The sequence below is a fragment of the Colias eurytheme genome, chromosome 16, assembly GCF_061535395.1.
Source record: "Colias eurytheme isolate Ceu_HAF_F1 chromosome 16, ilColEury1 Martin Lab GWU primary, whole genome shotgun sequence".
NCBI classification, from domain to species: Eukaryota; Metazoa; Arthropoda; class Insecta; order Lepidoptera; family Pieridae; genus Colias; species Colias eurytheme.
Window position 1 is genome coordinate 2899857 of NC_142995.1, and position 14431 is coordinate 2914287.

General features: G+C 44.2%; 1 protein-coding gene and 1 long non-coding RNA gene across 2 annotated transcripts in view; both read left to right on the forward strand.

Annotated features, from left to right (window-relative positions):
• Positions 1-6481, forward strand: part of Rich (Guanine nucleotide exchange factor subunit Rich) — a 41666-nt gene extending 35185 nt beyond the window's left edge. Inside the window, exons 22-26 of the mRNA XM_090111149.1 lie at positions 56-204; positions 2706-2983; positions 4593-4710; positions 5326-5472; positions 6289-6481. Of these exons, the coding sequence (XP_089967275.1) occupies positions 56-204; positions 2706-2983; positions 4593-4710; positions 5326-5472; positions 6289-6481 (885 nt within the window). The remainder of the gene's footprint in view (positions 1-55; positions 205-2705; positions 2984-4592; positions 4711-5325; positions 5473-6288) is intronic.
• Positions 6482-9332: 2851 nt separating this feature from the next.
• LOC149901640 (uncharacterized) lies at positions 9333-11075 on the forward strand. Its single transcript, XR_016457592.1, has 2 exons — positions 9333-9501; positions 10420-11075. It is a non-coding gene; the product is annotated as an uncharacterized LOC149901640 (long non-coding RNA).
• The last annotated feature ends 3356 nt before the right edge of the window (positions 11076-14431 follow it).

A 14431-nucleotide genomic window follows, 5' to 3' on the forward strand; every position in this document is an offset into this window, starting at 1 on the left:
AAGTTTTCACTTCAAAAACAAGAAAACACTTGACCGTAGCATATTATGTACGCAGCTGTCAGGCGCGCGCGGGCGCAGCTTCAGCACGACGGCGGCGCCGCGCGAGCCGTCCCCGCCGGGCGCGCCCGCCGCCCCGCCCGCGCCGCGCCGCGCCGCGCCCGCTGCGGTTAAACGGAAGAAGTCCGTGCCCGCTCGCAGTGATAAGTATGGATATACACAAAAAAATATTGCTAACTAAGTGCCCCAGTAAACGTTGTTTTACCCATATTCGTGTTTTCTCTCCATAAGAACCTTCCTTGTGCCTAAATCTATTGATCGAGCAGTTCTCGAGCTTTATGCTTAACAACACAATTGTCTTTTCATTTTTATTTATATAGACTACAGTAGAAGTGGAAACGTACTTCAAATTCGTACTTCACTTTTCTCTTCTACACCAGCATTCCTTGTGCTGTGGAAAATAGCCTTGTTCAGCTTTAATCTATTTAACTAGAAATATAACGATATTAAATCTAAGCTATAACTTCAGCATATAATACATAAAGATTATTATGTGGCACAAATTACGTACTACATTATGTACACAAGATACACACTGCAGTAAACCACAAGCTATACTAGACATGCTACGCTGCACGTTAACCACGTTACGTAGCATGCTACGCAGTAAACTACTCGTGCTACGCAACATGCTATTCCACCGCACTCAATACCACCGCGCGCTACCGTCACACAAAGTACACGACACTTCACGCTACGCAACGCACGATACACATGCTACGTGCTACGCAAACTGGCGATCCGCTACACGCCACCCTACATACTGCATCACTACTTCACTGCGCTATTCCACATTGAGACATACCAGTAGCCCCCCAAAAGCAGTACAATATTCTACCATGTATAATCAGACACTGAATATAGAATAACATGCATATTCCCTATTAATCCGCGTAAAGTACCCCTCCAAAAAACAGTACCAATTTGTGTTATGTGTATACTATGTGTTAACATTATTTTTACTTGCATTTTCAAATTTTAAAGGGAAATTGATCCAGTCGACTATGTATGTATGGAACATCTTACTAATATTATAAACAAATATGAGCAAGTTTGTAAGGATTAATGGATGTATGTTTGTTCCTCTTCCACAAGCAAAACACTGAACGGATTTTGATAATATTCGGTGGTGATGTAGCATTTCTACCAGAATATCACCTAAATTATAGAGAAACAAAAAAAGTATAGTATTTATTTGAAGTAAGATACATTTAAACATAATAACGCGAACGTAAGTTTAATGTCAATTAAATAATAATCATTCCTACTAATATTATAATCGCGAAAGTTTGTGAGGATGGACTGATGTTTGTTATTCTTTCACGTAAAAACTACTGAACCGATTACAATGAAAATCGGTATGTAGGTAGCTGAAGACCCAGAAAAAGACATACTTTTTATCACGGAAATCCCACAGGAACGGGAACTATTTGGGTTTTTCTTTGAAAACGCGGGGGAAGCGGCGGGCGAAAATCTAGTAATTTATATTAATAAGTATAATATTCGAATTGTCAGTAATTTTTTATTCAATTGAAAAATGTAATAGATGTTACGTGAAAATATACGAAAATAACTTGGCATATATTTTACATTGAAGCCCGATAGATGTCACTAAGCAACTTTAGATCGCGCTATCGAAGTGTTTCGTGTTCCGTCATATATAGAAGGAAGAATAATTTTTCGGTGTGTTAAAAAGAGTGGTACTTCATCCAATATCATCACTCAGTTGCAGGATATATTATCCGTCCATTGAGTATGCGTGATGAGTAATAAATTTTGAAGAACCGTCCTCATACTCTTGTATGAGACCCTGACGGTTTGTTTATTATAATATAGAATATGCTCTTATCTCTATAGATAGATGAAATCTACCTTTAATTGAACCAAAAATAAAAAATGGAACGTCACTAAATTAACTAATATACTAGCTGTTTGCCCCGGCCATGCTCATGGCCTTTAATAAGAAAAGTAAATTATAGGCTATGTATGGTAGTCCGTAAACATGCAGCATGCATCACAAGATTGTAAAATAATTGGAAAACCCCATCAATATGTCTGTATGTTAATATGTTTGTTATCTGTGTAACTGCATACTAAAAATAAATAATAAAATTTTAAAAATGTTGTCTTGTTAATTTGTTAAAGTAATATTAATATTGTTTGACCAATTTACCATCTTTTTCATTACTGAATTGCATTCATAAACTTTCGATGTGTTTTTTTCGACATTTGAATTTTTTATTTCTGTAAAAGTATTATAAGTAAAATTTCATTGTTATTTAAATTTTAGTTATTATTTCATTTCATTGTTAAAAACTTTAATTTATTTATTTCTTTCTTTACGACGGCAAAAACGGATGCCGTCAAACGTCAAACTGCAAGCGTTGCCACATGTCGACGGCAGCCGTCGACGTATTAACTGCTGCCGCCGACGATTCGACGACTGCCGTTGACAGGTGGCGACGGCTCAAGTAGCCTCAGCCGTTCATAACTTGCCGTTCGTCTGTTAGAACTCTAACTCAAAACTTTTTTTTCTTGTCAACAATTTGATTCGGATTTTAGTTTCTACCGAGAAAACTAAAAATTCGATAGTTACACTTTTTCTTAACATATAATTTTAAAGAATAAACATATTATCTTATTTGCAGAGAGTCATACAACGGCACCGCAGAGGAGTTCTTCATAGACATGATGATCCAACGTCACGCTCGGCTCCTGCTCTCTACAGCGCGTCTAGTATCTCTAGGCCGTCTAGCTGCAGCGCTGGATTTGCACTTGGTGGCTTGGTTGGCCGGTGAAAGGGAAAGGGCAGCAAGGGTTGACAGCGCTGTTGTGTGCTTGAAGCGGCTGCATGAGGACTTTAATTGGCCCTACCCGACGGCTACGGAAGACGCGTACGTGCAAAGGAAGAGCAGTGTTGTGCAGAGTGAGTGTATTTGGAATTTCGTTGGTTAAATGGGAGGACGTTACATTGTAGAAGTAGATAAGGTTGAAATTCAGTTAGTATGTTTATTTAATTTACAATAAGACTGCATTCAATTTTAAGTTTTTAAATGTATCCTTAACTTCAAACAAGCAATTTTTGTATTCATTAACAACTATTTAAATCCCTGTATTTACGAATTACATGCTCTTTTAAAATCTCCAAACTCTTTAATTGATTAAATTATATTATTTATTTGGATTGTGTTATTAATTGATGGTTTTGTGTGCAATACAATACACATATGACAATGAAATTAAGACGTGAAAAAGTTTTGATTTTCAAAATTCTACGGGTACGCGTCACCAACATACTAATTTTATGAAATTATATTTAGGTGCTAAAATTTCAAGGTATAAGTTTTTGAAGAGAAACTTCTTTACCGGGATTGGAAAAAAATTTTGTGTAACATATTTTCGTTACGCGCCATCTTTTTCTTATCCCTACCACGAGAGTTACAAATCCAGTGCCCGCACATCAAAGGCCGAAACTGAATTACTACGGGAGGACATGTTGGAGCGTTTGAACCGAACTCTTCGGGCTGTCTCCGATTGGGGCGATGCCAATCTAGTCGGTTTTAATGCTTCAAAAACCCAGGCGTGCTTATTTTCTTCCAAACGGAGCACCTTCACAAATACTCCGACTTTCCGCGGTGTATCTCTACCAATAACCGACTGCCTGGAGTTGCTTGGTGTTACATTAACGTCCTCACTCAACTTCGGGCAGTTTATCGAATCCAAGGCCCATCTAGCTGCTAAAAAGCTCGGAATCCTTAACAAGGTTAGACAATATTTCACACCAAGGCAGCTTCTTAATCTCTACCAAGCTCAAGTCCGATCCTGTGTTGAATATTGTAGTCACTTGTGGGCAGGCGCAGCTAGATGCCACCTTGGAGCTTTGGATTCGATCGAAAGACGTGCCAAACGTATAATAAACAACCCCTCATTAGTCGAGTCTCGTCTCTTGAGCCTTGAGCATCGTCGTGAGGTGGCATGTCTTTCGGTGTTTTATAGGTTACATTTCGGTGAGTGTGCGTACGGGTTGCACAACCTTATCCCTTCATCTCCATTCCTCAACCGCAATTCGAGACGTGGCGAGGGATTCCATCCTTATGTTGTAGATATCCCTCCTATTAGAACACGTCGCTTCGAGTCATCTTTCTTAATGAAAACGGCTAAGGAATGGAACTCTCTCCCTAGCTCCATATTTCCCGCACAATACAATCTGGACCTTTTCAAATCGAGGGTGAACAGGCTTCTTCTAGGCAGACGTGCATCCAAGTAGACCACATCGCCGCTTCCCATCAGGTGGGATCGTGGTCAAACGTCTGCCTATTCATTATAAAAAAAAAAAAAAAAAAAAAAAAACCACGCGTGATTCGACGTATTTCTGTAAAGTTGCATATAGTAAATTATTTTTTTGAAAAATAAGGTCATAAAGAAGTTTCACTTCTTACGTGTGTACACTAGTACACGCACACATTTTTCATTTGTATCCGCAGTTCTCGTGACTGATTATTATTTTTGTTTTCACTGATATTTTTTACGTTTAGGCACATACAGCACCTCAGTGGAGGGCGGCAGTCAGTGCGGCGACAGCGGGTACATGAGCCTCTCGCTTCGTGCCGCATTGCCGCTCGCTGGAGCGCCACGTTCACCTGGACCTGTTAGGTGAGTGGAGACCCTAATTAAATTGATACTTAATTGCGTTTTTGAACATAGAAAAGTAAATTAAATGATAGAAATTTTGAAAATTTTACTGGTTACATGTAGGTATGTTGAGATATAACATGTAAATATCTGGACCGAATCGAATATTTTTTGTATTTAAAAATTTCAATACGAAGTAAAAATTGAATATATTAAGCCATGTAGGCTACGTCATCATTGTCGAATCGGGGCAAAGTTGTTTTTCAAAGTTGTATTAAATAATAAATAAATAAAAATTATTTATTGACATCTCATTTTACCTTCGTGATATTGAAGACTCCCAAACTAGGTTAAAACCTGTATGTCAAGACTTATTATAATTTCAAAAAAAAATGTGTGCGTGTACTAGTGTATACACGTAAGAAGTGAAACTTCTTTATAACCTTATTTTTCAAAAAATAATTTACTACATGCAACTTGACAGAAATACGTCGAATCACGCGTGGTAGGGATAAGAACAAGATGGCGCGTAACGGAAAAATGTCACGGGTAACGAAAAAATGTTACACTAATTTTTTTCCAACCCCGATAAAGAAGTTTCACTTCAATAAGTTGTGTTTTTTGGTACGTATGCAGTTCGTTGGGCGAGGGCAGCGTGGCGGAGGGCGGCGGCGTGGCGTGGGGCGAGGCGGAGGGCGAGGAGCGGCGCTACGCCGCGCTCATGGAGCGCCTGCACCTGCACCAGGCCGAGCGCGGCGACCACAGCGCGCACGTGCAGCTCAGGTGACACACACACACATACACGCGCAGATACGTACACACACACAAATATACGCATACACACATACGCATACGCATACAACTCGAAAATAAATGCACGCGTACAAACACACACGTACACACAAATGCACGCGCACTCACATATACGTGCACACACTCGTACACATTTACGTATACACTTAGGCGCTGACTCCACGAGCGAGAGAATCGCGACGAGTCCGCCCTTATATCGTCGGATAATCTCCACGAACGAGCGATAATTCCGCCGCGTATCGTCGTGAGTCGTAACGGAATCGCAGCGTTTCCGCGGCGACTCGTTACGGTATCGCCACGTTTCCTTGAAGAGAACTACGAGCAACGCTGAAATGATACTGCGTTTGACAGCGCGCCCGCTGCGCGATCGTCGCGAGCGCGCAGCGGGCCCGTTGCTAGTCGCGGCGGGCTAGCGACGATGTAATGACGTTTCGCACGCTCATTGCCACTCGTCGCATCGCGGCGATAATATCGCCGTGTGGAGACGGTTCCATAGAGAGTGTATAGAAATACGTGGCACGACGATAATATCGCCGCGATTCTCTCGCTCGTGGAGTCAGCGCCTTACGTATACACTAAGCATTGAAAAATAATTGTTTTTCGTTTTTAATCTGATTTTGGTATTTAAGGTAATTAAGTTGCATAGAAAACTCATTGAATTTTTACAAATAACATACCATAAGTGTGTTATATGTATCAGTGGAGGAGTATCGACTATTGATTGTTTCACAAAATGATCGTGTTGATTTTTAACCAAAATTTGATAAGATCGTGTCGCAATTACAGATACTACCTGCAGCTAATGACGGAGGCGTGCTGTGTGGAGTGGGCGCTGGTGGTGGCGGTGGCGCTGCGTGACGCGCTCGCGGTGCTGCGCTGCGCCAACGCGGCGCGCGCGCACGACGTCAGCCTGCCCGCCGCGCGCCGGCTGCGGAATGCGCTAGCTGACCTCACGCGCTGGGCGGACGAGCAGTGGTGAGTGTATACAGTGGAGTGGGCGCTGGTGGTGGCGGTGGCGCTGCGTGACGCGCTCGCGGTGCTGCGCTGCGCCAACGCGGCGCGCGCGCACGACGTCAGCCTGCCCGCCGCGCGCCGGCTGCGGAATGCGCTAGCTGACCTCACGCGCTGGGCGGACGAGCAGTGGTGAGTGTATACAGTGGAGTGGGCGCTGGTGGTGGCGGTGGCGCTGCGTGACGCGCTCGCGGTGCTGCGCTGCGCCAACGCGGCGCGCGCGCACGACGTCAGCCTGCCCGCCGCGCGCCGGCTGCGGAATGCGCTAGCTGACCTCACGCGCTGGGCGGACGAGCAGTGGTGAGTGTATACAGTGGAGTGGGCGCTGGTGGTGGCGGTGGCGCTGCGTGACGCGCTCGCGGTGCTGCGCTGCGCCAACGCGGCGCGCGCGCACGACGTCAGCCTGCCCGCCGCGCGCCGGCTGCGGAATGCGCTAGCTGACCTCACGCGCTGGGCGGACGAGCAGTGGTGAGTGTATACAGTGGAGTGGGCGCTGGTGGTGGCGGTGGCGCTGCGTGACGCGCTCGCGGTGCTGCGCTGCGCCAACGCGGCGCGCGCGCACGACGTCAGCCTGCCCGCCGCGCGCCGGCTGCGGAATGCGCTAGCTGACCTCACGCGCTGGGCGGACGAGCAGTGGTGAGTGTATACAGTGGAGTGGGCGCTGGTGGTGGCGGTGGCGCTGCGTGACGCGCTCGCGGTGCTGCGCTGCGCCAACGCGGCGCGCGCGCACGACGTCAGCCTGCCCGCCGCGCGCCGGCTGCGGAATGCGCTAGCTGACCTCACGCGCTGGGCGGACGAGCAGTGGTGAGTGTATACAGTGGAGTGGGCGCTGGTGGTGGCGGTGGCGCTGCGTGACGCGCTCGCGGTGCTGCGCTGCGCCAACGCGGCGCGCGCGCACGACGTCAGCCTGCCCGCCGCGCGCCGGCTGCGGAATGCGCTAGCTGACCTCACGCGCTGGGCGGACGAGCAGTGGTGAGTGTATACAGTGGAGTGGGCGCTGGTGGTGGCGGTGGCGCTGCGTGACGCGCTCGCGGTGCTGCGCTGCGCCAACGCGGCGCGCGCGCACGACGTCAGCCTGCCCGCCGCGCGCCGGCTGCGGAATGCGCTAGCTGACCTCACGCGCTGGGCGGACGAGCAGTGGTGAGTGTATACAGTGGAGTGGGCGCTGGTGGTGGCGGTGGCGCTGCGTGACGCGCTCGCGGTGCTGCGCTGCGCCAACGCGGCGCGCGCGCACGACGTCAGCCTGCCCGCCGCGCGCCGGCTGCGGAATGCGCTAGCTGACCTCACGCGCTGGGCGGACGAGCAGTGGTGAGTGTATACAGTGGAGTGGGCGCTGGTGGTGGCGGTGGCGCTGCGTGACGCGCTCGCGGTGCTGCGCTGCGCCAACGCGGCGCGCGCGCACGACGTCAGCCTGCCCGCCGCGCGCCGGCTGCGGAATGCGCTAGCTGACCTCACGCGCTGGGCGGACGAGCAGTGGTGAGTGTATACAGTGGAGTGGGCGCTGGTGGTGGCGGTGGCGCTGCGTGACGCGCTCGCGGTGCTGCGCTGCGCCAACGCGGCGCGCGCGCACGACGTCAGCCTGCCCGCCGCGCGCCGGCTGCGGAATGCGCTAGCTGACCTCACGCGCTGGGCGGACGAGCAGTGGTGAGTGTATACAGTGGAGTGGGCGCTGGTGGTGGCGGTGGCGCTGCGTGACGCGCTCGCGGTGCTGCGCTGCGCCAACGCGGCGCGCGCGCACGACGTCAGCCTGCCCGCCGCGCGCCGGCTGCGGAATGCGCTAGCTGACCTCACGCGCTGGGCGGACGAGCAGTGGTGAGTGTATACAGTGGAGTGGGCGCTGGTGGTGGCGGTGGCGCTGCGTGACGCGCTCGCGGTGCTGCGCTGCGCCAACGCGGCGCGCGCGCACGACGTCAGCCTGCCCGCCGCGCGCCGGCTGCGGAATGCGCTAGCTGACCTCACGCGCTGGGCGGACGAGCAGTGGTGAGTGTATACAGTGGAGTGGGCGCTGGTGGTGGCGGTGGCGCTGCGTGACGCGCTCGCGGTGCTGCGCTGCGCCAACGCGGCGCGCGCGCACGACGTCAGCCTGCCCGCCGCGCGCCGGCTGCGGAATGCGCTAGCTGACCTCACGCGCTGGGCGGACGAGCAGTGGTGAGTGTATACAGTGGAGTGGGCGCTGGTGGTGGCGGTGGCGCTGCGTGACGCGCTCGCGGTGCTGCGCTGCGCCAACGCGGCGCGCGCGCACGACGTCAGCCTGCCCGCCGCGCGCCGGCTGCGGAATGCGCTAGCTGACCTCACGCGCTGGGCGGACGAGCAGTGGTGAGTGTATACAGTGGAGTGGGCGCTGGTGGTGGCGGTGGCGCTGCGTGACGCGCTCGCGGTGCTGCGCTGCGCCAACGCGGCGCGCGCGCACGACGTCAGCCTGCCCGCCGCGCGCCGGCTGCGGAATGCGCTAGCTGACCTCACGCGCTGGGCGGACGAGCAGTGGTGAGTGTATACAGTGGAGTGGGCGCTGGTGGTGGCGGTGGCGCTGCGTGACGCGCTCGCGGTGCTGCGCTGCGCCAACGCGGCGCGCGCGCACGACGTCAGCCTGCCCGCCGCGCGCCGGCTGCGGAATGCGCTAGCTGACCTCACGCGCTGGGCGGACGAGCAGTGGTGAGTGTATACAGTGGAGTGGGCGCTGGTGGTGGCGGTGGCGCTGCGTGACGCGCTCGCGGTGCTGCGCTGCGCCAACGCGGCGCGCGCGCACGACGTCAGCCTGCCCGCCGCGCGCCGGCTGCGGAATGCGCTAGCTGACCTCACGCGCTGGGCGGACGAGCAGTGGTGAGTGTATACAGTGGAGTGGGCGCTGGTGGTGGCGGTGGCGCTGCGTGACGCGCTCGCGGTGCTGCGCTGCGCCAACGCGGCGCGCGCGCACGACGTCAGCCTGCCCGCCGCGCGCCGGCTGCGGAATGCGCTAGCTGACCTCACGCGCTGGGCGGACGAGCAGTGGTGAGTGTATACATGCACATATATAGGAGCACGCATATACACGTGGTCATGTGTACACGCACAAACACATAAGGACACATACACACACACGTCAGTCAGCCTGCTTAATGCGCTCGCTGACCTCACGCGCTGGGCGGACGAGGAGTGGTGAGTGTATATACAAAAACTGCCGTGCACACGCCTATACTCGTGCAAACACACACACAGACGCGCTCGCACACACACACAGACGCGTACGCACAGATGTGCACGCATTTACATGCACGTGCGCACACAAGAAAAGGCGCGCGCACGACGTCAACGTGTCCTGCTACATTTCACACTACTGTCCTGATAGGGAAAGGCGTGAAGTATTCATACAATTAATTTCTGTTAATGTTCAAAAACTATATTTAAAAAAAGCGAAAAAATGAGCATTTATCATAAAAAAAAAGTGTGTGCGTGTAACCTATACGCGCGATTGAAGTAAAACGCACATGTCAATATAACCTTGTTATTGAATATTATAAAATGTCGCAATTGTCAGAAAATTTATTTTTAATTTACTTATTTTAAAAGTAATAAATAAACAAGTATATTTAGAGATTTTCAAAAAATTTTGCAATTTAAAATAATGTTTTTAAAACTGTTGAATTTTTCATTCACTTTGCTATTCACAATTGATCCGTTTGAAAATTTGAAAATAAATAATCCTAATTGATTATGATATTTGCCACTAGCTGGCGTATAAGTCAAGAAGCGTGTAGTATATGACATATACTTACAACCAATCAGAATTATTATTTTTAAATGGCGGAAACTACACAGCGTTACTTCCGTCAGAAAAAAAATCTGAGTTACTCCCTAGTCGCGCCTAAAGAAGTTTTACTTCAAAAATACAAACAGCATGAATTATAATCATTGAATTTTTCTTTTCAGCATCGGCTACAAACCCTTCATGCTAGCGATCAGCAACCAGATACCATTTTTGACATCGATCATCAACGCGCGCGAACGTCGCATGTCCATGGTACAGACTCGAGTGCGTACACCCAGTACGGGCTCACTTAACGCAGAACCGAAACAGGCACAGGAACCAAAACTGCCGCAACCACAAAATGCTCAAGAAGTCAAATCAGTTAGAAAGGATTCACCGGTAACAATGCCCGAACCAGCAGTAACTAATATACTGCAGGAAAAGCAACAAACGCACGACGACACTTCGTCTAACTGTGCCATAATGTAAACATATCGATTTGTAATAATAAATTGGAAATAAAGGTTGATTATGAATTTATTTATATGTAGTAGGAGGAGTGTTTTCGTGATATTTATTTTGGGAAGGTAAATTATAATTAAATATTTTACAGTGCTCATAAATTTCCAAACTAAAATATGTATTGCACAGAATGTGATGCGAGTGAGAGATTATTATAATAAATGTAATGCAAATACAAATTTAGACATTCAAGAATTGGAATTTTATGTAGTAACATTATGTTGCATTTTAACCGTATTGGCTTGATACATAATTTGATGTTGATATGGTTACGGATTCTTTATATATAAATATATATTTTTTTTCTAATATATGTATTTAGTCTGTAGTCAACAAATATGTATTTATTTGATCAAGTAACTATCAACAGATTTAAAATGTAGTTGTTTTAAATAATTTGTTTACGTTTTATTATTACCTATATTTTCCTTTTAAAATTTAGGCGATTTATGAATTTTGCGTGTATGTTTATAACAAGTACTTACAGAAAATAATTAAGATATAAAAATTTTAAAATATCTATAAGTACATAAATTTTATCGGTATAGAAATATTATTGTATGAAGTAATAATGTGAAAAATTAAGTCTTCCTTGCGAAATAATTTATTCTAATCAATGGTGTATGGCAGTCGAGAATAAATAAGTTCTTAAATATAAGTAGTGTATCTATAATATATATAATATCAATTACTTACCAACCTTAGAACTTAGAGCAATAAAAAATATCATAATTGCATTTTCACAGTTCTATGGGAAAATATGTAAATATGTATTTATTATCTCCCTTTAATTGTATACATTTTCAATGCTTTTTCGAATATTAAAAAATATAAACAAACTGTATGTAACGTCGATATTATCTGTGTTATTTTTTGCTCAATATTGTAATCTCGTCGAATTGTTATTTTAAATTATTATTATCACTATCGACAAAACAAACAACTAGAATCACAATCGTACTTAAAAGTCGTCTGAAGAAAATCTCTGCTTACATGTCTATTAGGCAGAGTTTTCTAATGACCGCATACAATATACTTAGAACATAATTGTAACTAAATAAGGTGTAAAATTGAATGAATGATTTAAACTTATGTGTACAAGTTATTGTACGCGTATCCGTTATATAGGCGTTTGTGAGTCTAGTTTCTTATTGTATCCAATGAATGGTATCTATATTTCATACTCAGCTACGTTTTTCCTTTTATTTAATCATTTCCCCGCCATTATGGTGCCAATATGATGTAGACAACTAATAATGTTTTATCAATTTATTATTTAATGAAATATGTGTAGTACAAATCTTTTTACTTTTAATTTATTAAGATTCACTAATTATTTTTATTTATTAACCAAAATAAAATAATAGAATTAATAGTAACAACAAAAAATAGTAACCTTGTGTTATATAGATAATAAATTAGCAGTAAAATGAAAGATATTGTTAAGAGGTTTTATGTAAAAGGGCTCTTTTTACTTTTGATACATTTTATTGGAGAAGAACCGACGACGAGACGAAGTTTTTTCCTTTCATACTATGAATATTATAATATTATGTAGGTATAATTAGTGCAACATTCCTTTTACTTACGTTTAATAGTAAAATTAAGATTCAGTAGGAAATGTACGGTGTAACTAAAAAGTAATTGTAGTTATAATAGCATTAAACAGTTTATTTTGTTATAATTATTGTCAATTAAAGTTGTGAAAATTTTCAAATCCTATCCTACTAACCGTCATTAAAAATACTAACTAGCAGGTGCTAATAAAATAGTTAGGTTTAATTTAACATATTTCGGCTTCATAAAGGTATTTTAAATTACGTAATTAATAAACGTGGGAAACTATTTAAGGTAACTGATAAATAAAAATACCTAGATTACTTTTTTCTGTATGTATAGGTAAATTTAGATTGGACATTTTTGCAGTATAGGGTGTTGCCTGAATCAATTTATATTTGCGTCCCGTAAACATTTGCCAAGCGTGTTGTGTTTAAACACATTCTAAACACATTTCTATTGCTTTAAAATTGTCTAATATAATATGTTTAAAGTTTTCATAATGTTGATCGATAGTTTTGTAATAAATAACGAGCACATGAAATTCGAAAGAACATTGTCATCTTATTAGTGAAATTTAGATACAGTGTAAACTCTATATAACGACACTCCATTTAACGTCAAACTCCGTATAACGTCAAGATTTCTCGACTTTGGTTGGTTTATATTGTTGTCTATACAATAATACACTCCATATAGCATCACGCTCACTCTAATTAACGACCACAATAAGACATTATAACTAGGAACTAGGACTAGGAAGTACTGACTAAGTTGCCGAAATCAATGAAAATGTAGTTGTTTACATTCTTTTTTACTGACATACCGAAGATTCTCAGAAATGCAGTCGTAGAAAAATAAAGAAAAAATTCTGCATGCCGAAGAAGATGGACGATCTGCCAAAAAATTGAAGAAACCTCAATATGAAGACCTTGATCAAGCGATGATAACATGGTTTCATAGGCAATGTAAATAATATTCCTGTCTCGGGACCAATCATGCAATTTTCCCTTTCTCTCCATTTAACGACCACTCTCTATAACGTCGAAAAATGCACGGTCCCTTAAGTGACGTTATATATAGAGTTTACACTGTACTTACATTATAAAAAAAGCACGGCATATTTGTCAATGTACGTGTACTTGGATTTATAGTCTAGTGTAGACACAAATATTCTTATGAATGATTCAAATTCAAATGATTAGATTTTCTTATCTTTTAAGATAAAGAAGCAAGTCATAAATCTTCGATGTATGTTAAAATAATGAATGAAAGCATACATTTGTGAGAAGGGACATATATCATGTTATTTAAAAATTCTTAGAATTCTTTCGGGCTGTCTACTTTATTGGTAAATTTATATTATCATAAGGTACCTATTCATAATATAAAAATTAATGTGAATAATAAGTAATATATATGCAGGAAATTTGTTATATTTAATAGATTTGTACGTATTTGATATTTTTATCATATTGAGGTTTATATGTAAACAATTTGATGTTATTCTAAATAAAAAAAATACTAATTTAGTACAAGAGTTTTATTTCGTATACAAATCCTGAACCTGTTAGTCTCTACTGTGGTCTCTACTAACTTTTGAAGTTACTTTTAAATATTATCTCCCCCGTTTGTTGGCATATAAATCCAGACGCAAAATAGACAAGGTCTAAAGTTGAATTATCTTATGAAAAAATGTCTCTGTCTCTCATGTCTAAGCTACTTATCTGATTTCTAATTTCTTTAAAAATTCTAACAGGGTAAGTTTACTCAGTACTCTAGAAAGAAAACAGAACATAGAAAATAGGCGATGCAATTTGGTAAAGCAGCAGCCACATGATAATGTGTAACTTGCGTGAACATTGCTTACATTAATTATATGCCCACATGCCAAATTATCGCAGTCGCTGCAATATTCTTTAAGAATTATTATTGGGATGAAAAATCTTCTTTTGTGCATTAAGGGATTTTTAACCAGTTTTCAAACATAATTTAAATATTATTATCAATTTATTATCGCGAAAATGAATAAAACTTCTTTTTAATATCTGGCAATCGTTGCTTTCCCTAATGTCATTTTATTTTTTTGTAGTCTGTGCTTTGTCATAGTCACTT